Source organism: Nerophis lumbriciformis, linkage group LG06, assembly GCF_033978685.3.
Source record: "Nerophis lumbriciformis linkage group LG06, RoL_Nlum_v2.1, whole genome shotgun sequence".
NCBI classification, from domain to species: domain Eukaryota; kingdom Metazoa; phylum Chordata; class Actinopteri; order Syngnathiformes; family Syngnathidae; genus Nerophis; species Nerophis lumbriciformis.
This window is the reverse complement of record NC_084553.2, coordinates 10,866,842-10,893,450: the sequence shown is the minus strand read 5'-3', so window position 1 is coordinate 10,893,450 and position 26,609 is coordinate 10,866,842. Positions and strand designations below refer to the sequence as shown.

The 26,609-nt window shown below is 39.5% G+C and overlaps 1 protein-coding gene across 5 annotated transcripts in view; it reads left to right on the top strand.

The window, feature by feature from the left end:
* znf536 (zinc finger protein 536) overlaps window positions 1-26,609 on the top strand; it is a 653,496-nt gene that overhangs the window by 508,581 nt on the left and 118,306 nt on the right. For all 5 annotated transcript variants that reach the window (XM_061963702.2, XM_061963703.2, XM_061963705.2 and 2 more), the window contains one exon: window positions 2,434-4,071. In XM_061963702.2, the coding sequence (XP_061819686.2) occupies window positions 2,434-4,071 (1,638 nt within the window). The remainder of the gene's footprint in view (window positions 1-2,433; window positions 4,072-26,609) is intronic.

The window sequence follows — 26,609 nt, the reverse complement described above, 5'->3', positions numbered from 1 at the left end:
ATGTGTTATAACGTCCTGTGTCACATTTTGTGTTACGACATGTAGTGTGATGACGTTTTGTGTTTGCCATGTTTTGTTTTGCAATCTTCTGCGTTCAGAAATGTTGTTACAACATTATGTGTTACGACGTTCTGTTTTATAACGTTCTGTGTTATGACATTTTGTGTTATGAGGTTCTGTGTTAGGAAATGTATTACGAAGTTCTGTGTTACGATGTTATGTGTTGCAACGTCCCGTGTTACGGCGTCCTGTGTTACATTTTGTGTTACGACATGTAGTGTGATGACGTTGTGTGTTGCCATGTTTTGTTTTGCAAACTTCTGTGTTCGGAAGTGTTGTCCCAACATTAAGTGTTACGACTTTCTGTTACGACAGCCTGTGTTTCAACGTTCTGTGTGATAACGTTCTGTGTTATGACATTTTGTGTTATGACGTACTGTGTTAGGAAATGTATTAGGAAGTTCTGTGTTACGACGCTATGTGTTGCAACGTCCTGTGTTACGACGTCCCGTGTTACATTTTGTGTTACGACATGTAGTTTGATGACGTTTTGTGTTGCCATGTTTTGTTTTGCAATCTTCTGTGTTCGGAAATAGTTTGTTACAACATTATGTGTTACGACGTTCTGTGTTACGGCAGCCTGTGTTACGACAGCCTTGTTACAACGTTCTGTGTTACGACGTTATGTGTTATGACGTTCTGTGTTAGGAAGTTCTGTGGTAGGACGTTTTGCGGTAGAACATGTTACATTTTGTCTTGCAATGTCTGTGGTATGATGCGTCTTAAGGGTCTGTTTTTTTGGTACGATATGTTGTGTTACGAGGTTTTATGTTACCAAATTCTGTGATACGCTGTTTTGTGTTGCAATGTTCTGTGTTCGGACATTTTTTGTTACAATGTTCTGCGTCAATGTTTTGTCATGGCGTTTTGTGTTACGACGTTTAATGACAGGATGTATAGAGTAACACTATTTTGTCTGACAGTATTTTGTGTGGCGATGTTTCATGGTTACGTATGCCCTCACAGAAATACAAAAATGAACAAAAAGAAAACGAGAACTAGAACTAGTTACTCGTACTTCATTTTTTATTCATATTCTTCCCTCCTTTGTCTCCCAAGCAAGAAACCGTGTCTTCTGACGGCAGTGCGTCAAAGCAAAAGGAAAGTGAAAAGCAAATAAAAATGAGTTATGGTAAAATGCTTAGAAAGTGGAGAACTGACAATTCCAGTCCAAACCACTCTATCATAATAATAATAATAATAATAATAGATTTTTTTTGTCAAAAGCACTCTACATTGAGTAAACAACCTGAAAGTGCTATCGTGTGTTAAAAAAAATAAAAATAAAAAGATATATAAAAAATAAAAACTAGAACAGCAAAATAGCTAAAACTAGTATGCATATATTTTTAAAAAGGCTTTTTTAAAAATAACGGTTTTTAAGCCTTTTTTAAAAGCATCCACAGTCTGTGGTGCCCTCAGGTGGTCAGGGAGAGCGTTCCACAGACTGGGAGCGGCGGAGCAGAAAGCCTCTCCTCTCCTTTATCATGAACGATAAAGACGTCCTCTTAGCAGTTTAGTGATCCCAATCCTCAAGACAACCACAGGAATTGTTCTCACTTTTTAATACCTCTTTTATTTATTTCTTGTATTTACTTGTTTTATTCCCGATTGTGTTCTGTGTACAATGTAGTGTAGGAGTTAATTTAGGTAAACAGGCGGTATAAGTTCAGACTTACACTAAAACTTGCCGTCATCACGGACCGAGGACCTCCTGTCATTAATGGTATTCCATGTAGGTACGATGACTTTATCTTTCAAACCAGCTCTTAGTTCAGCTCAGGAGACCTCACGACCGAACACTTTTACTCTAACATACACAAATACTGAAGTCGGACAAAAACCTACATTTGCGTGTGGACGGAGGCCTAAATGCGTGTATCGTGCGGATACGAACGAGCGTGGACCGACGAGCACGGTCCAGGCGACGGAGGCAGACACAAAGCAAGCGGCGTGGCGTAGCTGTCAGCTGAAAATACAAGTGACCCCAAGCAGCGTGTCGCCAAGTCTTTTAATGAGTAATAGCTCACTCGTCAGGGTCGAGTCGGATCGACCCAAATGCAGACAGCCAGACCACAGTAACAGACATTAAAATATGAAACAGAACAATGCTCCGTGTTTATCTTTACGACTCGCTGTTGTCGACACTCTCCATCCTTTTTGTGTAACAGTCACACACTAAATGATCTCTTTTGTCGGCACACTTAATGAAATGCGTTTCATTCGCTCGTTTGACCTCCTTTTTCCTCCTCCTGGGAGGTGACATGACCCTGGGGTCGGCGTTCCCGCTCCAGTAAATAGGTTTCGATATCCAGTCAGTAATAATCAGGTTAATGATTCGCTCTTCTTCTTGTTTCTGTCTCGGCCCCTCAGGAGAGAAGCCCTACCGCTGCCCTCATTGCGACTACGCCGGCACCCAGTCCGCCAGTCTCAAGTACCACCTGGAGCGCCACCATCGCGAGCGGCAGAATGGCGCCGCCGCGCCCGGACACGCCCCATCATCCGACCACAAAGACGACCACGGGAAGGCGGCCGGAGGCGGCGTCTTTGCCCGGCCCGATGTGCTGCGTAATGTTTTCAAGGGCATGCCCCCCAACTTGGACTTCAGGGTGGGGCCGCTGCTGCCACATCAGTGGGCGGCAGCTGGCGTGATGTCTGCCAACGAGCGCGGGGATCGACACTTTGACTCTATCTCGGACAACATGAAGGCTGCAGATGGCCACGCCTCCCTGGTCGCCGCATCAACTGATAGTCCCGCCAGTTTCTCCGATATAAGCCGGGCCTACCAAAGCATGATGGGGAATGGAGTCCACTTTCAAGGCTCTCTGCAGGCATTCATGGACAACTTTGTCCTCAGCTCCATGAAGAAAGACATGAAGGATAGCCCGAGTCCAGTCCAGGTCCAAGCCCAGTCCTACCATGACAATGGGGAACCGAGAGCTAAGCGTGCCGCCCTGGCAGACCAGGACAGAGATGACAAGCCTGAGGCCAAGCGGAATCCTGAACCTGGCAAACCCGGATCCCAGTTTGAGCCACTGGATCTGTCAGTTTCAGTCCGACCTGAGTCTGCCTCCGGTTCTCTTCCCGGCTCCTCGGTCACCATCCATGACAACGTGGCGTGGCACAGCTGCCTATTCTGCTCTTTCTGTACCGCATCGTTGGAGCTGATGGCCCTTCACCTCCAGGCCAACCATCTGGGTCAGGCCCAGGCTCATCTGCCTGATACGGGCAAAGACGAGGCTTCTCCCACCATCAAGAGTTTTGTCCAGGACAAAGACGTGGATGCAGAGAGGAACCAGGGTGGTTGGAACAACCACATAGACCAGCCCTACAACCCCTTCCAGAGCGACTTCTACAGGCGCTTTGGCGGCTTGTATGATGGATCCCCACGGGCCACCCAGGGTCTCCAAAGCTACATGGCCGTGGCTGAGCAGGGTCTGGACCTGCCCGGCAAGGCCTTCAGGGGATCATCGTTGACGGGCGATGGTGAAAAGAGCTCCTGTGGAGACCCTGACGAGGACCAGGCTGGCTCGGATGAAGAGCTTCTTAAATCTGGGGGTCACATCGCTAGTGAAACCCCGTCAGCCACGCCCAAGAGAGGACAACATCCCTCTGATGAGGAGCAGGACGAGAGGGGTGTGGCTGAAGAGGATGAGGAGCGAGATGATGACGAGCAAATGGACATGGACCAAGAGGAAGACGGAAATACGGCTCTAGACCACGTCCAGAACCACCAAGATGTCTTTGTGGCCTCGTCCTCAGCCTCCCTGCTGCCCCCCAACCAGAAGCAAGTCTTGTCCCTGGAAAACCAGTGGAAGCAAGGCCTGAACCTCATGCCCCCCGGAGGGGCCCCTGGACTGCTGAAGGCGGACCAGCACAGCCACCTGGAGCAGCAGATGAACATGCTGTCTGTCCTCAGAGCCTACGGCGGAGACAACCTGCCGGCCTTCAACGGCCTGGGTGGTGGAGGGGGAGGAGGACCACCCTCGGTGAAGAGGCCTGACGCACCCGGTGAGTGTTGAAACGCTCCTCACAGAGTAAATAAATGCACATGTCTGGAAGCTAAATTGAGTTTTCACACGGCAAAGAAGCTCAGACACCCACTGAAGGTCCTGAGATTGTCTCTGAAGTGATTTCAGTCTTATTTCAAGCAAGTTGAGAAGTAATCAGCCGGGCGACTAGCAACAGATTAATCTTTATTACACGTTGATATTACCGGGGGCAGCGCCTCCCTCGCACGGCGCCGCCAGCAGGGAATAGCCCAGCGTGAGTCCAAGCAGGACCCGGAGCTCGGCGTTCCCTCTCCTCCGCATGTCTCCTAACTATCTTAGTGTTTCATAAAGCCGCCTCCCAGAAGCCCATTACTTTATAGGACTGGTCGATGTATGACCCTGTGAAAAATGAACTGCCAGCTTTCATGATTCCGCTCAGGTTACAGCCGCTCCTTGAGACCCGGCGAGGAAATCGCTTTTCTCTTTGTCTCCTTTTACACTTTTTACTGGCCTCGTGTGCACTTCAGGGATGCCGGCTTAAAGTGTCTCTGAGAGGACGTAAAACAACAACACCAAGTTTGTGTTGAGGAGATAGAAACCCTTAGAACGTGTGTTTGGGGAACCTTGTGCTCTGTTTTCACGATGCTAGTCTCAGCATTTGTTGGGGTTGTGGTTTATTAGTTGTGTAGATGACTAACAGGTTCCGTTAAAGAACGCCATGTGCACAATTCAACACGTCTGAAAAGGAGTAGGAAGAATCAGAGTTGATTTAATTTAGTCTATTACTGTTTTACATTTAGACAATATTTTGTTTTCCTGTGTTTAAGTGTCAGATTGTTTCAATCAAAACAGAGAGAGTGTATAGATTGCTTAGGGAAAGAAACATTGTTGAAAAAGTAAGATACAAATAAGAAAATAGAGTTAAAAATAAATAGGTGTCCTAACTACTGCCCGCGGGCCATCTGCGGCCATGAGTCATGGTCATGATAAGGAATCTGGCCCTTGGGGTGTTTCCAAATGAACTTGATTGCTGCAAATTTGCCTCCATCTTGTACACAACGCGAGTAAATCAGGTCAATAACCACAAATCGTGCTTTAAAGCATCCGCAGCACCGCATTTACTTATATGACCCAATCCAAACAACATTCCCTAGTCATGGCGCAAAAAAAAATAAAAAAATGCAACCAACACACATGGTGACACATAACAACCTGCTCACTGAATTTTGCGGGTATTATTGAAAAAGTCCAATCAGAACACATGGAAATGCCCCCCCCCCTCTACCTCAAAGAACTGGTCACCCCCAAATCCTCCACACGACACCTCCGCTCCGGACAGACTAACCTCCTCCAACCTCCAAGGACAAAGCTACGAACGACTGGGCTTTCTGCTCCGCCGCTCCCAGTCTGTAGAACGCTCTCCCTGACCACCTGAGGGTACCACAGACTGTGGATGCTTTTAAAAAAAGCTTAAAAACCCTTCTTTTTAAAAAAGCCTTTTTTTTAGATATATGCATGCTAGTTCTAGTTTTTATTTGTATTTATTTGTATTATATTTTTTATTTAATACACTGTAGCACTTTGAGGTTGTTTGCTCAATGGAAAGTGCTGTCATGACTTGGTCCTGGGTGTTTGCTTTTCCGGGATGCAACGGAAAGTTGGCTCGGGCGAGACGGGAATGAAGGTACATTTTTTATTTAAAGACTATAAATACAAAACAAGGAAGTAAACAAAAGCCGCGCACAATGGCGGAGAACAAACTATGAAACCAAACACTTGCACAAAGGCAAAAACTATGAACAACAAAAAACACTAACTGTGGCAATAATAAACAAAACTTACTTGGCATGGACAAAAACGGCATGAAAAAGCGCAGCAAGGGTGATAAGTGTGTGGGGAGTATAAATGCGGGGATGTCGTCAGAACGAAAATCTGAAAAGAATGAACTTAAATACTATGGACATGATTAGTGAAAGCAGGTGCGTGACTCAATACGTGAAACAGGTGCGTGACGTGACAGGTGAAAACTAATGGTTGCTATGGTGACAAAACAAAAGTGCACAAAAAGTCCAAAAACCAAAACGAACATGACCAAAACAAAAACATGATCACACAGACATGACAAGTGCTTTTTACAAATAAAATCTATTATTATTACATAATTCAAAATTCCACCTGTTTAAATCCATTACAGTGCATGATGGGAAAAAGACCAAACACTCTCTCCACACTTATCCATGTTTGGCGCATTTTAGCTGCTTGATATTTCTGATCGATCACAAAACTTTAAGAAGGTCGTCTCGGACGTAAACAAGTCCAACTTCCACATACTCTTAATATCCTAGTATATTAAGTATATATCCATTAAAATAATGTAATATGTACCGTATTTTTCGGACTATAAGTCACAGTTTTTTTCATACTTTGGTCGGGGGTGCGACTTATACTCAGGAGCGACTTATGTGTGAAATTATTAACACATTACCGTAAAATATCAAATAATATTATTTATCTCATCCACGTAAGAGACTAGACGTATAAGATTTCATGGGATTTAGCGATTAGGAGTGACAGATTGTTTGGTAAACGTATAGCATGTTCTATATGTTATAGTTATTTGAATGACTCTTACCATAATATGTTACGTTAACATACCAGTTGGTTATTTATGCCTCATATAACGTACACTTATTCAGCCTGTTGTTCACTATTCTTTATTTATTTTAAATTGCCTTTCAAATGTCTATTCTTGGTGTTGGCTTTTATCAAATAAATTTCCCCCAAAAATGCGACTTATACTCCAGTGCGACTTATATATGTTTTTTTCCTTCTTTATTATGCATTTTCGGCCCGTGCGACTTATACTCTGGAGCGACTTATAGTCCGAAAACTATGGTAATTTCATTTTAGCATGTCTCCAGATTTCAGGGACACCCTGTAGAACGCCAGGAATTGAAACGTTTACACAGAGAAAAACACAAAATGTACTGTGGCGTCAGAAGTGGGATCCAGACTACATTACGATACGTACAAATATGCATGAGAACACTCCTACGGACTTCAAAATACGGTACACATATATGTACAGACTAGATATATTGTTACTTTACATGCAGTCAGCTTTCGACCCTAAGACAAAAGTATTTAGCCCAATGCGGGCCCCAAGTCAAAAGGTTTGGACACCCCTGGTATATAGGTTGAGTAATGGTAGAGGAAACAAAGAAATACAGATGTTGAAATAAATAGGGCTGCTACTATTTTGATAGTTGACAACTCATTGACTATTTTAACGATTTGATCAGATCATGAAGCCTACAATTATTCAGTGGTTCTAATTTAGTCATCGGCTTTAATATTCAGCTTGAAATTGTTTTAAACATGTGCTTGATACCCATGAATACAATCAAAAAGATCGTAAGATTTTCCGTGTACCGTATTTTTCGGAGTGTAAGTCGCTCCGGAGTATAAGTCGCACCGGCCGAAAATGCATAATAAAGAAGGAAAAAAAACATATAAGTTGCACTAGAGTATAAGTCGCATTTTTTGGGGAAAGTTATTTGATAAAATCCAACACCTAGAATAGACATTTGAAAGGCAATTTAAAATAAATAAAGAATAGTGAACAACAGGCTGAAAAAAGGGGGCTGAGGTTGGTGGTACACTCTTAGAAATAAAAGTGCTAAGTAGAACCATATAAGGTTCTTCGGCTCGTCCTCATAGGAGAACCCTTTTTGGCTCCAGGTAGAACCTTTTTATAAAGGTTCCACCTGGAACCCTTTTGGAGGGTTCTACCTAGAACTGTGTGTGTAAGGTTCCACCCAGAACCCCCCATGAGAGGTTCTACAAAGAACCCACGCAGGGAGTTCCACTAAGAACCCTTTCATGTTTCAAGGGTTTCATCTAGAACCCACACAGGGAGTTCCACTAAGAACCCTTTCGTATTTCAAGGGTTTCATCTAGAACCCACACAGGGAGTTCCACTAAGAACCCTTTTGTATTTCAAGACTTTCATCTAGAACCCACGCAGGGAGTTCCACTAAGAACCCTTTCATATTTCAAGGGTTTCATCTAGAACCCACACAGGGAGTTCCACTAAGAACCCTTTCGTTTGTCAAGGGTTTCATCTAGAACTCATGCAGGGAGTTCCACTAAGAACCCTTTCATGTTTCAAGGGTTTCATCTAGAACCCACACAGGGAGTTCCACAAAGAACTCTTTCATGTTTCAAGGGTTTCATCTAGACCTGACACAGGGGGTTCTAAAAACATCCCTTTTCAAAGGTTTTCACCGATAACCGTCTTGTCTTCTGAGGGTTCTATAAAGAACCATATTGTATTCTACAGATCAGTTTAGTTCATATTATATTGTGGTCATTTATCATGTTGACATTGAACAAACATTCAAAACACTTTAATGAGAAAAACATTTATTTAAAGATAGGCACCATTATTGGCAAATGTTATCAGGAAGTATGTCCCTGGTGACACAGGATCTTACCCATGCTTTCAACAATCCCTGAAGAACTCTTTCTTCCAAAAACGGTTCTCTGGATCAAAATAGTTCTTACTGGAACCCTTAGTGTTAGTGAGAACCCTTTTAAAACAAATTATTCAGAAAAGGGGTTTTAAAGGGTTCTCTGGATCAAAATGGTTCTTACTGGAACCATTAGCGTTACCAAGAACCCTTGAAAAACCCTTTCTTCGGGAAAGGGTTTTTCAGAAGCAAATGGTTCCAGTTAGAACCTCAGCCCTTGTAGAAGAACCCTTTTAGAACCCTTATTTCTAAGAGTGTAGCAGGGGTGTATTTTGTAGCGTCCCGGAAGGGTTAGTGCTGTGTTACGGTGCGGATGTTCTCCCAAAATGTGTTTGTCATTCTCGTTTGGTGTGGATTCACACAGTGTGGCGTATATTTCTAACAGTGTAAAAGTTGTTTATACGGGCACCCTCAGTGTAACCTGTATCGCTGTTGATTAAGTATGCATTGCATTCACATGTTTGTGCATACAGACGCCACACATATTTTGTGATCGGGCCGGCACGTTGTTAGAATGGATGAAAAGCAGACGTGACGACAGCTCGTCGTCGACGATAAAGGCAGTAACTTTAAGACACGCCCCCAAGACTGTGGTCCGGGCGGACTACGAGATATAATGACTGATGAACACCTTTGTTCGATAATGAAGGTTGCCTCAGCTCAAAGCCTGAGCCCCAACATTAATGAACTAGCATCCAAGAAAAGATGGCAGGTATCTGGCTTGGGCACATCAGATTAGTCCTGAATGGTTGGTTTATTCATTGTTATTTTATTTAAAAATTATTAGCCTGTGGAAAAAGTTATTATTATTATTATTTACCTCAGAAGGCTGCAAATAGAAAAGAGGCATTCAATTTCTATTTAAATTGTATTTGATATGCCATTGATATTTTTTAATTATTATTATTATTTGAAACTCGATTTTGCATGTCACTATAAAGTTATATAAGCCTTGCTTGTTCAATATTCAATGCAAAACTTGTTTGGGTCCCTATTAAAAGGTTAATTTGTTCAACCTTTGTTCACTTTTAAATTTTGGCCCACTCTGTATTTGAGTTTGACACCCCTGGTCTAGTCTCTTACGTGAATGAGCTAAATAATATGACTTGATATTTTACTGTAATGTGTTAATAATCCATACTTGCCAACCCTCCCGAATTTTCCGGGAGACTCCCGAAATTCAGTGCCTCTCCCGAAAACCTCCCCGGGACAAATATTCTCCCGAAAATCTCCCGATTTTCAGCCGGAGCTGGAGGCCACGCCCCCTCCAGCTCCATGCGGACCTGAGTGAGGACAGTTTTTTTTCACGACGGGAGGACAACAGGGTGACAAGAACTAAATCATCCAGACTAGAGACAAATTATATTATTTTGTTTATCTTACCTAAAAATAAATATATTTATTAATTAAAAAAAATAAATAAATAAATAAATGTTTATTATATTTTGCTAAAACATCAAAATTAATTGTATTTTATTTTTTTTTCTGACTCCTTATTACATCCAGCCATAGAATTAAAATAAACATATTTGAAATAATTAATTTTAAATGATCATAATAATTCATTTAAAATGACCATATTTAATTATTAAAATAATTGCTTGTTTATCAACAACTTTAGCATTTTATTCATTACATTTTGAAGCTCTCAGAAGCCAAGTTATGTTATATTCCTTAAGATTTATTTATGCAAGTTTGAAGTATCAATTATCCAAACACCGTTTTGTTTGCATATTTTCAGGATGTAAATATATATATATACATATATATATATATATATATATATATATATATATATATATATATATATATATATATATATATATATATATATATATATATATATATATATGTAAATATATATATATATATATATATATATATATATATATATATATATATATATATATATATACATATATATATATTTACATCCTGAAAATATAATAGGATGTAAATATATATATATACACATATATATATATATATATATATATATATATATATATATATATATGTAAATATATATATATATATATATGTAAATATATATATATATATATATATATATATATACATATATATATATTTACATCCTGAAAATATGCAAACAAAACGGTGTTTGGATAATTGATACTTCAAACTTGCATAAATAAATCTTAAGGAATATAACATAACTTGGCTTCTGAGAGCTTCAAAATGTAATGAATAAAATGCTAAAGTTGTTGATAAACAAGCAATTATTTTAATAATTAAATATGGTCATTTTAAATGAATTATTATGATCATTTAAAATTAATTATTTCAAATATGTTTATTATATGTTTATTATATATATATGTATGAAATACTTGACTTGGTGAATTCTAGCTGTCAATATACTCCCCCCCTCTTAACCACGCCCCCCCCGCCACCCCCAACCCCCACCTCCCGAAATCGGAGGTCTCAAGGTTGGCAAGTATGAAATAATCTCACACTTAAGTCGCTCCTGAGTATAAGTCGCCAAACTATGAAAAAAATCAGCGACTTATAGTCCGAAAAATACGGTATCAGTCACTCAATCACAATTTATTTATATAGCCCTGAATCACATCCCTTTGTCTGCAAGGAAAAACTTCAAAACTGTGAAAATGAAGAAACCCCGGTAAGGGACCGCAGATGTAGGGACCCTCTTCTTGGGTGACCGGCTGCTATGGACGGCGAGTGGGTACAGTTATTGAATTGTTACATTAATAGATAATGAGAGTTCAGTCAATCGAAAAGTCAGCTGAGTCGTAGGGGAATATATACATATAATATAATATGCATATCATATATCATTATTGTCAGCCATATGTTTTTCTTTGTGTTTGACTGGAAGGCTTTAAGGTTAGACGTTGAAAAACTCAAGAGTTTAATTTTTCAGACTTCCCAGCCGCATTAAACCGTTAGCCAACAGCCAGTTGTCACGTATCATCGTCACCTGTGGAATAATTGAATATTACAGCGCTGGTCTTGCCAGTTTCTGTCCAAGTAAATGTCCTCTGGTGTAATGGTTGAGATGGATGCGTACCAAGAGGACCCTGAAGAGTGTCGAGCTCATTATTAGTCACTGACGGACATCACAACTGAAATCCTTCATGGATTTGTCAGAGGGCAGTAACTAACACGCCTTATCCTGCTTTATCTTCAACTACACTGCAAAAAGTCAGTGTTCAAAAACAAGAAAAAAAAAAATACAAAAATTAGGGGTATTATATTTGAACTAAGCAAAATTATCTGCCAATAGAACAAGAAAATTTGGCTTGTCAAGACTTCCCAAAACAAGTACAATTAAAGCTGCAAGCAGCATTGGTCGGGCCCGTGTATTTGGCAGGTGCTAGTCCTAAGTGTCCCAATACTTTTGTCTACTTTTAGTCTGAAGTGTCCCAAGACTTTTGTCTAGTGTACCTACCTTGTCTGCATTGTGTGGGCACGTTGGTGCTTCCTGCTTTTAAGCAGCCATCTTAAAAAAACAGCAGCGCAGCAGCATCAGCGCAGCGGGTCTTTGAAGGGTCATAAAATCAAAACCGGAGCAGGTATTAAAACGCTGTTCTGTTATTTTATGCACAAGGGTTTAATCTCTCTCGTGTTAGTTTGAAGCCAAAACGACAAACGCGCTCAGAGGAGATAGTTTCTGAAGGAAGGTGACCGGTTTTTACAAAAAATTTGTTTTGAAGGGGGAATAGCAAACTTCCTGTTGATTTTTGCTGGGGGTTGTCAATTTATGAAATGTAGGTCTAAGTGAGACCTACATAGAGGTTTTTGTTTCATGTCTCTCCGACCTTCCCAGGGAGAGTTACAGGCAGTTTTGTCAGTTTTTTCATCCGAGGAGCAGTTTTTTGTGCGTTTCATTAAAAAATTGCGCTAGAGCACAATTTTGAGATTTGGGGTTAGGTTTTTTTATTAAAATAAATACAAAAATTAGGGGTATTATATTTGAACTAAGCAAAATTATCTGCCAATAGAACAAGAAAATTTGGCTTGTCAAGACTTCCCAAAACAAGTACAATTAATCAATGAACCCAAAAATAGCTTAAAATAAGTATATTCTCACTAATAACAAGTGCATTTTTCTTGGTAGGAAAAAAAAAGAGACCTTTTTGCTCAATATGTTGAAAAATATTCTTAAATGAAGTAAATGCTAGTGCCATTATCTTGACATAATGATATGCGCTTGACATTACATTTCTTGAAACCAGCAAACTTGTACTAAAAACTAATTTATTGTTCTTAATGGAAAGGCAACAAGTGTAGGGCTGCAACAACTAATCAATTAAATCGATTAAAATCGATTATAAAAATAGTTGGCGATTAATTTAGTCATCAATTCGTTGGATCTATGCTATGCACATGCGCAGAGGCATTTTTATTTTATTTTTTTTTATTAAAAAAAAAAAAAAATTAAATAAACCTTTATTTATAAACTGCAACATTTACAAACAGCTGAGAAACAATAATCAAAATAAGTATGGTGCCAGTATGCTGTTTCTTCTTCTTCAATAAAATACTGGAAAGGATAGAAATGTAGTTTGTCTCTTTAATTCAATTATTAATCGATTAATCGAAGTAATAATCGACGGATTAATCGATTATCAAATTAATCGTTAGTTGCAGCCCTACTCTCGTGGTCTCCTAGCAGCTCAGGCAAATCATATTGTCTAAAAATGCATTTTTCCATGGATAACATGACATCATCGCGCCAAGTGCGTGCTCTTTCAGTCAATTAGTGCGCCAAAAAATGTTTTATTGTAATTTTGAAGAATTTATCTAAATGTGCATGAACTAATTCGGTTCAAAATTGTTACAAATGTCACATGTTAAATGTTTAAATATTTACTGTACTGTGCCAACTGTACTACTATATGAGTACGTATTTTCTATTGTTTCTTTGAAAATAAAACAGCAAAGTCCATTTGGCCGTCATACGTTTTAATTATGAGACACAATTGTGTCAAAATCATGATTTTTTTTTTTTCATGATTGAAATAAGACTTCTTTTTTTTTTTAAAGCAGTTTTATACTTGTGAGTGTTGACAACACAGCTTTGCAACACTTGATATTCTAGTTTCAAGCATGTTTTACTCAATATAGGTCATCACATCTCAGCAACAAGCTGTAATATCTTACTGAGATCATTTAGGACCAAAACCCTTAAAACAAGTAAAACACTCTAACATAAAATCTGCTTAGTGAGAAGAATTATCTTATCAGACGGAAAATAAGCAAATATCACCCTTATTTGAAATATTTCATCTTAGATTTCAGTTTTTGCAGTGTACACTGTACATTGGAAAGTATTTACAGCAGGCATGTACAATGTAGCACCTTTATATGTGTGTCTTTCCAAGGCACTCCACTGAATTCACAATGAAGCTGTAGAAACATCTCAAGGACGATGGGTGGAAACAGGATGCACCTGAGCTCAATTAATCCGCTTCATGGCAGAAAATTGTGAATACTTATGCTCTCCGTCTACGCACGTGCTTTGTTCCTACCACTGGCAATATACCCAAATAATAGCTGAATTAGGTCACGTACACATGAAGTACCTGTATACAATATAGTCATAAAAATATTAAATACTTTACATGGAACAGAAAAGCACTCGGGAAAGTTCAGAGCTCTGCCAATATATATATATATAATTGGTACAAAGGTTGAACTAACACGTGTACAAGGATATTTCACATGTCTTTATTGTGTATATAATTGAACAGTGTTTATGTTGTGTACAAGGTGTATTTATAATATGTTGTGCAAAGGAAATGTCATATTTTTAGGAAGCTCATCTTGTATTTGACATTGTTTATAGGGTTAGACACAATAAGTGTTCAACTTCAGCCTAAACCCTTTCGGTCTGCAACATTTTCAGTTTATGAATGTAAAACTGTTTGTTTATTTTGTTGACCACTGACCGAAGAAATAATAAACTAAACTAAACTAATATCTCCAATTAATGATTCCTTTAAAAAAAAAAAAAAGTATCCACTTGGCATACTTGCCAACCCTACCCAATTTTCCGGGAGACTCCCGAAATTCAGCGCCTCTCCCGAAAACCTCCCGGGACAAATATTCTCCCGAAAATCTCCCGATTTTCAGCCGGAGCTGGAGGCCACGCCCCCTCCAGCTCCATGCGGACCTGAGTGAGGACAGCCTTTTTTCACGACGGGAGGACAACTGGGGTGACAAGAAATAAATCATCCAGACTAGAGATAAATTGTATTATTATGTTTATCTTACCTACAAATAAATATATTTATTAATTAAAAAAAAAAAAACCTAAATACATTTTTACTATATTTTGCTAAAAACATCAAAATTAATTGTATTTTTTCTGACTCCTTATTACATCCAGGCATTAGAATTATACATTAAAATAAACATATTTGAAATAATTAATTTTAAATTATCATAATAATTCATTTAAAATGACCATATTTAACTATTAAAATAATTGCTTGTTTATCAACAACTTTAGCATTTTATTCATTAAATTTTGAAGCTCTCAGAAGCCAAGTTATGTTATATTCCTTAAGATTTATTTATGCAAGTTTGAAGTATCAATTATCTAAACACAGTTCTGTTTGCATATTTTCAGGATATATATATATATATATACATATATATATATATATATATATATATATGTATATATATATATATATACATATATATATATATATATATATATATATATGAAATACTTGACTTGGTGAATTCTAGCTGTCAATATACTCCTCCCCTCTTAACCACGCCCTCAACCACGCCCTGCCCCACCCCCGACCACGCCCCCACCCCCCCACCTCCCGAAATCGGAGGTCTCAAGGTTGGCAAGTATGCCACTTGGTGATCCTGATCGCCCCAAAAATATATCGGTTGTTCCTTAACCCATGTCTGACAATTCCGGAACATTTCATCAAAACTAATCCACAAACAGACAAACCCCAGCTGATGCATATTTAATAGAAGCATAAATTAATTTCGCAAGTCAGTGCGTGTTTTTAGGCGTTCACAAAAAATCGATTCACATCCGAATCACGATTCTTGTGCACCCTGACTTTAAAAAGATTCATAATTTAAAAAAATACATTTTTGTGTTTTTTTTAAATTTTTTTTAATAAGAATCAATTAAAAAAAAAATGTTTTTAGCATTTCTAACCTGGAGCCTGTTTTGAAAAAGTGTCATTATAAATACTATACCAATAAATACATTACGAGAATTGGTTTGAATCCAGAATTATGCTGAATCAAGAGTCGATTCTGAATCGAATCGTCACTTTTCCCTTCATTTGGAAAATTATTCATATACGTTTTGGTACCGGTACTGAATTATTGGTATTGGGACAACCCTACTCGTAATGTAGAAATTATCCGGATCACCCCTTTTAAGTATAATCACTTGTTCCTATTTTTAACATTTCCTAAAAGTTTCATTTAAATGTGCCCTTTAATTTTTGGGTTATATTGCAAACGGACTTACTAACTAATTGAATGTTAGCACATATGTAAACTGCGTACTGTATTTGTTGATATTGCAGTCTTTACGCTACTCTCACAACAGCTTTTTTAAAACATGCCTCGCCAAATATGGCGATTAGTATTACGACTTTTGCTTGAAACTTAGGTAAACATTTAAATAATAAGCATTCATATCTGCACAAGTAGTTATAAGGAGTGACAGGTAATAATGTAGTTGTTACACCTGTCCTGCTGTTCGGTCCGGTGCAGACCGTAGTAGAGGAGCACAAGGAATCTGCCCTTTAATGTTTGGGTTATGTTGCAAACGGACTTACTTACTAATTGAATGTTAGCACATATGTAAACTGCGTACTGTATTTGATGATATTGCAGTCTTTAAGCTACTCTCACAACGGCTTTTTTAAAACACGCCTCACCAAATATGGCGATTAGTATTACGACTTTTGCTTGAAACTTAGGTAAACATTTAAATAATAAGCATTCAGATCTGCACAAGGAGTTATAAAGAGTGACAGGTAATAATGTAGTTGTTACACCTGTCCTGCTGTTCAGTCCGGTGCAGACCGTAGTAGAGGAGCACAGGAAATACGTTTCCTTCAGGGTCGATGCAATTTAATTTATATTTTAACCTTGTAAAATTGTTCTTTGACTGTGAGTGTTTAATGTAGTGTAATATATTCTGTTAAAATAAAGCCAATATCGACATTTTTCTTAGTTCCCTTTATTTGGAAAAGTATTGATATACATTTTGGTACCGGTACTGAATTACTGGTATCGGGACAACCCTACTCGTAACGTAAAAATGATCCGGATCACCCCTTTTAAGTAAAATCACTTGTTCCTATTTTTGACATTTCCTAAAAGTTTCATTTAAATGTGCCCTTTAATTTTTGGGTTATATTGCAAACTGACTTACTAACTAATTGGATGTTAGCACTCTCACAACGGCTTTTTTAAAACACGCCTCGCCAAATATGGCGATTAGTATTACGACTTTTGCTTGAAACTTAGGTAAACATTTAAATAATGAGCATTCAGATCTGCACAAGGAGTTATAAGGAGTGACAGGTGATAATGTAGTTGTTACACCTGTCCTGCTGTTCGGTCCGGTGCAGATCGTAGTTAGAGGAGCACAGGGAAGATGTTCCCTTCAGGGTCAATGCCTTTTAATTTATATTTTAACTTTGTAAAATTGTTCTTTTGCTGTGAGTGTTTAATGTAGTGTAAGATATTCTGTTAAAATAAAGCCAATATTGACATTTTTCTTAGTTCCCTTTATTTGGAAAAGTATCGATAATTTGGTACCGGTACTAAATTATTGGTATTGGGACAACCCTACCCGTAACGTAGAAATGATCCGGAACACCCTTTTTAAGTATAATCACTTGTCCCTACTTTTTGACATTTCCTAAAAGTTTCATTTAAATACGCCCTTTAATTTTTGGGTTATGTTCCAAACGGACTTACTAACTAATTGAATTTTAGCACATATGTAAACTGCGTACTGTATTTGTTGATATTGCAGTCTTTACGCTACTCTCACAACGGCTTTTTTAAAACACGCCTCGCCAAATATGGCAATTAATATTACCACTTTTGCTTCAAACTTAGGTAAACATTTAAATAATAAGCATTCAGATCTGCACAAGGAGTTATAAAGAGTGACAGGTAATAATGTAGTTGTTACACCTGTCCTGCTGTTCGGTCCGGTGCAGACCGTAGTAGAGGAGCACAGGAAATACGTTTCTTTCAGGGTCGATGCCATTTAATTTATATTTTAACCTTGTAAAATTGTTCTTTGACTGTGAGTGTTTAATGTAGTGTAAGATATTCTGTTAAAATAAAGCCAATATTGACATTTTTCTTAGTTCCCTTTATTTGGAAAAGTATCGATAATTTGGTACCGGTACTAAATTATTGGTATTGGGACAACCCTCCCCGTAACGTAGAAATGATCCGGATCACCCTTTTTAAGTATAATCACTTGTTCCTACTTTGACATTTCCTAAAAGTTTCATTTAAATCCGCCCTTTAATTTTTGGGTTATTTTCCAAACGGACTTACTAACTAATTGAATGTTAGCACATATGTAAACTGCGTACTGTATTTGTTGATATTGCAGTCTTTACGCTCCTCTTACAACGGCTTTTTTAAAACACGCCTCGCCAAATATGGCGATTAGTATTACGACTTTTGCTTGAAACTTAGGTAAACATTTAAGTAATGAGCATTCAGATCTGCACAAGGAGTTATAAGAAGTGACAGGTGATAATGTAGTTGTTACACCTGTCCTGCTGTTCGGTCCGGTGCAGACCGTAGTAGAGGAGCACAAGGAATCTGCCCTTTAATGTTTGGGTTATGTTGCAAACGGACTTACTAACTAATTGAATGTTAGCACATATGTAAACTGCGTACTGTATTTGTTGATATTGCAGTCTTTACGCTACTCTCACAACGGCTTTTTTAAAACACGCCTCGCCAAATATGGCGATTAATATTACCACTTTTGCTTCAAACTTAGGTAAACATTTAAATAATAAGCATTCAGATCTGCACAAGGAGTTATAAAGAGTGACAGGTAATAATGTAGTTGTTACACCTGTCCTGCTGTTCGGTCCGGTGCAGACCGTAGTAGAGGAGCACAGGAAATACGTTTCCTTCAGGGTCGATGCAATTTAATTTATATTTTAACCTTGTAAAATTGTTCTTTGACTGTGAGTGTGTAATGTAGTGTAATATATTCTGTTAAAATAAAGCCAATATCGACATTTTTCTTAGTTCCCTTTATTTGGAAAAGTATTGATATACATTTTGGTACCGGTACTGAATTACTGGTATCGGGACAACCCTACTCGTAACGTAAAAATGATCCGGATAACCCCTTTTAAGTATAATCACTTGTTCCTATTTTTGACATTTCCTAAAAGTTTAATTTAAATCCGCCCTTTAATTTTTGGGTTGTATTGCAAACGGACTTACTAACTAATTGAATGTTAGCATATACAGTATGTAAACTGCGTACTGTATTTGTTGATATTGCAGTCTTTACGCTACTCTCAGAACGGCTTTTTTAAAACACGCCTCGCCAAATATGGCGATTAGTATTACGACTTTTGCTTGAAACTTAGGTAAACATTTAAATAATAAGTATTCAGATCTGCACAAGGAGTTATAAGGAGTGACAGGTAATAATGTAGTTGTTACACCTGTCCTGCTGTTCAGTCCGGTGCAGACCGTAGTAGAGGAGCACAAGGAATCCGCCCTTTAATGTTTGGGTTATGTTGCAAACGGACTTACTAACTAATTGAATGTTAGCACATATGTAAACTGCGTACTGTATTTGTTGATATTGCAATCTTTAAAAGTCGATTGAACCATCTGACTTCCTCCCCTAGCAGACCTCCTATCTATATAGTACTACAGTACTGCTAATGGTGTCATTATATTTGTATCACACCAATTATGCACCATGTGCCCTTTCCCTTCAACAACACATTGCCTGTCAACAAGGACTCATTTTCACCATAATGTAAACATTTTCACATTCCTGCCGTCTCCATGCAGACTACACGTATATTCCGGCTAATCAAGCGATTCCTTTGTGACGTGACGACGACGACGTGTGGGCGCTTCCCACTGCGGCGAGGAATGTTTGACCTTTGGAGATAAGCCTGCACAACAAAGACCTTTGTCACGTTTTATTATTCAAGGTTCTTCTGACGTCCTGATGGGACAATACCATATGTGACTGTTGCCTCCTGAATATTCAATTTGGACAACTTGCTTCCAACTTTGTGTTCGTCTTCTGCCGTTGCTGTTTGAGTTTTTTTGTCGTTGGCGAGCGAAGACGTGCGTAACGCTCGGTAACCGACCGACCGAGTGAAATATGCTAATGTGGAGTATAGGGATGTCCCGATCCGATCCAAATATCGGATCGGCCGCCGATATTCGCAAAAAAATGCGTATCGGCAAGGCATGGGAAAATGCCGATCCAGATCCAGTTTTAAAAAAAACTCCGGTCCGTGTTTTCCAACGCACCGATTTAAATAATACATTCCACTTTTCTGCTGTTCCCTAAGCTCCGTTCCGCATTTTCCAGCACACCTTAAGCACATCCACAGGTCTGTGGATTCTAACGCAGTTGCTTTTAGCTGCTGGCATTACACGACAGGCTCTTCTCACTCTTTTCTGTGTCTCCCTCTTACAGACAGCAAGCGCACCTTCTTACACACGTCACATACGGTCACGTCATATGTCACATACGTATACGCCCTCTCCCAGCAGAGAGCGAGGTAGCAGCATGGCTAACGTTAGCTGTGATGCTAGTGCAGCCGCTAAGGTGCGCGCCTGCTCAAGCGTCCTCTGCGCACGGCAAATCTATGCCACGCACAAAATCAAATAAAAAAATAAGCGCATAACAATTTTCGACACACGGACACGACAGAGAAAACAGTTTTCGTCATCATTGTTCAAATATTATAACGTCTGTCGAGACGCTTATCTCCATTCAGTGCCACACGTCCACACCATCAAAATGGCGAGGCAAAAATTTCCACATCAACACCGTATGAAAAAATTAGTGATTTTTTTAGTTGTGATTTCCTTCTCTGCATGAAAGTTTAAAAGTAGCATATATTAATGCAGTATGAAGAAGAATGTTTTAATGTAGACATGCAAGCCTTGAAAGAAAATTTTGAAAATCAAGACTACATTTCCTGCAAATGGGTGCATTTCTACCCTATATTTTAACTTTAGATTTATTCTCATATCAAACTCTTTTAGTTGTCTTTTTGACACTTACATCCGGCGCCCCCCTCCACACACTGGATTATAAATAATGTCAATAATTCAATGTGATTATCTTGTGTGATGACTGTATTATGATGATAGTTTATATCTGATAGTATATATCTGTATCATGAATCAATTTAAGTGGACCCCTGGAAAAACGTATTGGGGTGTTACCATTTAGTGGTCAATTGTACGGAATATGTACTTCACTGTGCAACCTACTAATAAAAGTGAAATAATAATAATGTAATTTAGGGTTAGGGTTAGGGTTGGGGTTGGGGTTAGGGTTAGGGTTGTTGTATAATAAGGCCACGTAGAATAAGGCATTAATAAGTACTTAATAATGACTCATAAAGAACCTATAGGATTAGGGTTAGGGTTAGGGTTAGGTTTAGGGTTAGGGTTAGGGTTAGGGTTGGGGTTAGGGTTGTTATTTAATAAGGTCATGCAGAATTAAGCATTAATAAGTACTTAATAATGACTAATAAAGAACCAAAAGGATTAGGGTTAGGTTTAGGATTAGGGTTAGGGTTAGCCTTAGGGTTAGGGATAGGGTTGTTGTATAATAAGGCCATGCAGAAGTGATCCATAGCAGGGAAGCTAACATCAGCCTACGGTGACAGCCAAAATATCTACTAACGTTACTTACCGCCATGTGCTTTGTTGAGTTCATGTAAGCTTAAGCTTGTTAATCATGTGACCGCCTGGCTCTGTTTGATTGGTGAAACGGAGTCAAACGTCACCAGTGACCGCATGTGATTGGTGAAACGCAGGCTCGCGATAGATCCTACTTTGAAGGTCTGTCTGACAAACCAAAACAAACAAAGCGTGCATTAATAGATCGATAAAAATCAGTAGCGAGTAGAATGTAGATAAATGGAGCGAAGTAAAAGTACCGTTTCTTCTCTATAAATATACTCAAGTAAAAGTAAAAGTATGTTGCATTAAAACTACTCTTAGAAGTACAATTTCTCCCAAAAGTTACTCAAGTAGATGTAACGGAGTAAATGTAGCGCGTTACTACACACCTCTGCTCGCCAGGCAGCGGCATGACGTGCTCCGCGCCATCGATACGGGGCTGTCAAACATGACGCGAAACACGTGACCTAAAGAAACATCCAAGTTCTTGTGTGACGATTTTTTAAGAGAAGCTCGCTTACTTGTGTAAGTACTAGGGGTGTAACGGTACACAAAAATGTTGGTCCGGTACGTACCTCGGTTTAGAGGTCACAGTTCGGTTCATTTTCGGTACAGTAAGAAAATAACAAAATATACAATTGTGGGTTATTTATTTACCAAATTTGCAAAATCTTCCACAAAAAATATGTTTCTTAGTGGAATATTTGATGTGAAGTAATGGGAGCCTTGGATAGGTCAATAATTCATAATAACATTGATTTTGATTCAATATTATGTTTTGAGCAACGACAGTTTGAAAGAAAAAAAAAACAGATTTGTTTTATTAGTCAACATTGCAACTTTTCTAAATTACATTATTATTATTTCACTTTTGTTATGTTTTTGTTTATTTTAATAGTATTTTTAGAATGTGCCGTGGGCCTTTAAAACATTAGCTGTGGGCCGCAAATGGGCACACTTTTGACACCCCTGCTATAGATAATAAAAAATTAAATGTGATAAATCTATGGATAAAAAGCAGAGCCTGGCGACGCATGCACGTTTATCATATCATATCATATCAGTCTACCCCAGGGCAGCTGTGGCTATGAAAGTAGCTTACCACCACCAGGTGTGAATGAATGATGGGTTCTACATGTAAAGCGACTTTGGGTACTTAGAAAAGCGCTATATAAATCCCAGTTATTATTATTATTAATATTATTATAACTCTCTTGCTGTCTCTGTCTCTGCCCCTCCCTCACCAATGCTGCTGCATGCACAATTTGTTTTGTTTTTAACCCCTTCTTAACCCTGAACGTACATTGAAAATACGCGCAACCCTAACTCAAAATGCCGGACATTTGAGGCATTTAAGAAACTCCGCCCGGACAACTCCGCAAAAGAGGACGTGTCCGGTGAAAAGAGGACGTATGGTCAGTCTATCGTAGCTCGTTAGCTGCTACTATGCCGTGTGTTGTGCCTCGGTGTGCATTGTTTACACAACGTGCGTTACGCTACTTAATATGTCCGTGTGGAAACTCGTTCGGTACACCTCCGAACCGAACCCCCCGTACCGAAACGGTACAATACAAATACACGTACCGTTACACCCCTAGTAAGTACACTTATTTGTTTTAGTGCATAAGTGGGTTTATGCCGCATGTCACTAACCCGCATTGTGCCAAGGGCCCCGTGAATTAGCGCAAGCAAAATGTCCATTAATGGTTCACAGGGCGCTTCATATGAAATTTTACTGACAGTTTTTCTCGAAAATTGTTGTTCAAATCTTACTTTGTACACCATGAAGGGTAGACTGTGTCAGGAAGAGCTAAACACAAAGTGCCTCCTACCGAACATAACAGTAATGCGCTTGTCTGATAATGAAGACAACTCCGGAGTTTTGGCTCTGGCAGGAAAAGTGGAGGTAGTTGTCTAAAACACAGCAGTAATTTCAGAGGCGACAAGGCCGCGGCGGCCAAGCGACTTTGAACGCCGGCCATAAAGCAAAAAGCTGCACCCCATCTGCTGAGGAAGACAACGAGACGCGGTCCAGAGCGCTGGAGGTAGGCCAGAACCTTCAACACCGATATACGCCGTGTCGTCACTCAATCTTTACTTCACTTCTGGGACAAACCCTAACACGGTCTGGAAAAGTACCAATAGATCCCAATTGCACTTAAAGGGGTCCGAAGAGGTCCCCTCTATGCACCCCTCACTCTTCTGGGCACAGTTTGGACCTTTTTGGTGAACCTCAGGACCTTTAGGGTTTAGTCCTTGTCGGGGCTTTTAAAAGTAAGATAGCCCTTTTTGCAGAAACCCTGGGATCTTCATTGGTTAAGCCTTTTGTTGTAGCCTGAAACCTTGGACTTTCTTGGATACATGTAGATAGGCCTCTGAAAAAGGGCCCCTGAAATTCCAAGCCCCGTAGTAAAAGCGCCCCAAAAACAACCGAGGAAGTAGTCTTTCTCAGTGTCTGACCGTAGAAAGTGACAGTTGTTGGATGAATTTATTGTCGTTATTGGGGGTAGCCTGAAAACCTCAGACTTTCTTGGATACATGTAGATAGGCCTCTGAAAAGGGGCCCCTGAAATTCCAAGCCCCGTAGTAAAAGCGCCCCAAAAACAACCGAGGAAGTAGTCTTTCTCAGTGTCTGACCATAGAAGGTGACAGTTGTTGGATGAATTTATTGTCGGTATTGGGGGTAGCCTGAAAACCTCAGACTTTCTTGGATACATGTAGATAGGCCTCTGAAAAAGGGCCCCTGAAATTCCAAGCCCCGTAGTAAAAGCGCCCCAAAAACAACCGAGGAAGTATTCTTTCTCAGTGTCTGACCATAGAAGGTGACAGTCGTTGGATGAATTTATTGTCGTTATTGGGGGTAGCCTGAAAACCTCAGACTTTCTTGGATACATGTAGATAGGCCTCTGAAAAAGGGCCCCTGAAATTCCAAGCCCCGTAGTAAAAGCGCCCCAAAAACAACCGAGGAAGTAGTCTTTCTCAGTGTCTGACCATAGAAGGTGACAGTTGTTGAATGAATTTATTGTCGTTATTGGGGGTAGCCTTAAAACCTCAGACTTTCTTGGATACATGTAGATAGGCCTCTGAAAAAGGGCCCCTGAAATTCCAAGCCCCGTAGTAAAAGCGCCCCAAAAACAACCGAAGAAGTAGTCTTTCTCAGTGTCTGACCATAGAAGGTGACAGTTGTTGGATGAATGTATTGTCGTTATTGGGGGTAGCCTGAAAACCTCAGACTTTCTTGGATACATGTAGATAGGCCTCTGAAAAAGGGCCCCTGAAATTCCAAGCCCCGTAGTAAAAGCGCCCCAAAAACAACCGAGGAAGTAGTCTTTTTCAGTGTCTGACCATAGAAGATGACAGTCGTTGGATGAATTTATTGTCGTCATCTCCTGTAAGATTTGATCCCCAATCAGTCAGGTATGAATTACTTACTCAACAGTCGATTTATGAGTACCAGTAAGTTAAAGACAACTTCCTTTTAGGTGCACCTTTTCACCATACTACTTGTATCCAAGATAGTTCATGACTAACGCATCCGAATGACCCCAAAAAGGACCATCTTTCGGAAGACATCCAATAGTCCCAAAGTTCTAAAGTACCCAAAAACAGAGCTACACCTCAAAGTCCCGATGCATAAGAAAGTCTGACATGTGGCTAAGGAGTTCCAGGGTGGGGCCGACACTGGAGTCCTGGGACCGTCCTTGACACCTCAAAGTTAGGTTTGGGGTGGTCAAAAACTTTAAGAATTTTGATTAATCATGATTATATCAGCTAACCATCCGCGGTTGAGGTAATGTGCGGTCAAAATAAATCGTGTGATCAGTTGAACAGACCTACTTCAAATGCTGGTACTGGTTGCACAATGCGTTGGAACGTGAGGAGAGAGAGCCCCCCCCCCCCAGACTAAACCCATCAATCTCTGCCTGCACGATCAGTCAAAATGTGTGCCCTGCTTGACTCCAATCTGGCAGCACGCCTCGTTTGTCTTTGCACCTTAAGCGCACACACCTGCACACGTTTATTCACACCTAAAAGTTGTGATAAAGCAAAAGCTGGTAATTGCCAATAACATCGTCGTCATCAGGTGGTTAATTACCGTCAATGAGCTGGCTGTCTCTGACAAACACACGGGGGGCGGGCGGGTGGGGGGATACCTCCGTGTTTACTAATTAGCATCACAGAGTTCTCACCTGCACGCTCCTAATTGTTCTTAAAAGTACATCTCAAAAGTTTTTGGGGAGAAGACTACTCGTCACGGTCATTTACGTTTTCACACTGACGAGTTGAGCGTCTCCATTTCCTGTCAGTCTTTCTTTCTTCTTCTTCTCTTCAGTTCTAACGCTACACGTACGTGTACTCGTGTATGATTATACACCCCAGAGCCTTTGTTACGCCAACCTTTGTTCCCTTTGTGCTCCGGCACGCCGTCAACCTCCATGTAGCGAGGCTTCAGTCAGTCCTCAGTTGTCTTCTGATGACACGCTCACAAAGAGCAGGCGTCTCTTAGCTCGCAGTCGTCGCAGTCAAAGGGTAGTTGTCGTCTACAAGTTCACTATTCTTCTTCTCTGACTTGAAGTTAAAGTGAAGTTGATGTTTTCTTAGCGTAGAGCTAAAGAGTAACGGCTGTCTCTTACCTCTGACTTTAAGGTTTGTCGACGTTTAAACGCCTTATCTCTGAGTTGAAAGGGGACTAACATGATATTTGTCGTCTTGGCTTGGAGTCAAAGCACAATTAGCGTATGTTAGTAGTTATGTGCTGATCAATACTGGAATATCAATACCGCCGATAGTACATCTTTATGCTCTAATATCAATCCTCCAATCAAAATATCGATATTTTTGATACTTCAGTTCCGGGGTATCCAAACTTCTACCGACAAGAGCCGCATACTGAAAAGTCAGAGTATGCGGGGACCATATTGATTTTTTTTATTTAAAATAAATGCTAAAAATGGATATTGTGACAAATATGTGCTCTGGGTGACTAAGTACTCTTAGTTAGAACATTTCAGCTTTTTCTCATATTACGTTTTTGTTTTTTGGCGTAGACTTAAAGGTTAGCAACTGTCTCTTAGCTCTGACTTAAAGGTTTTTA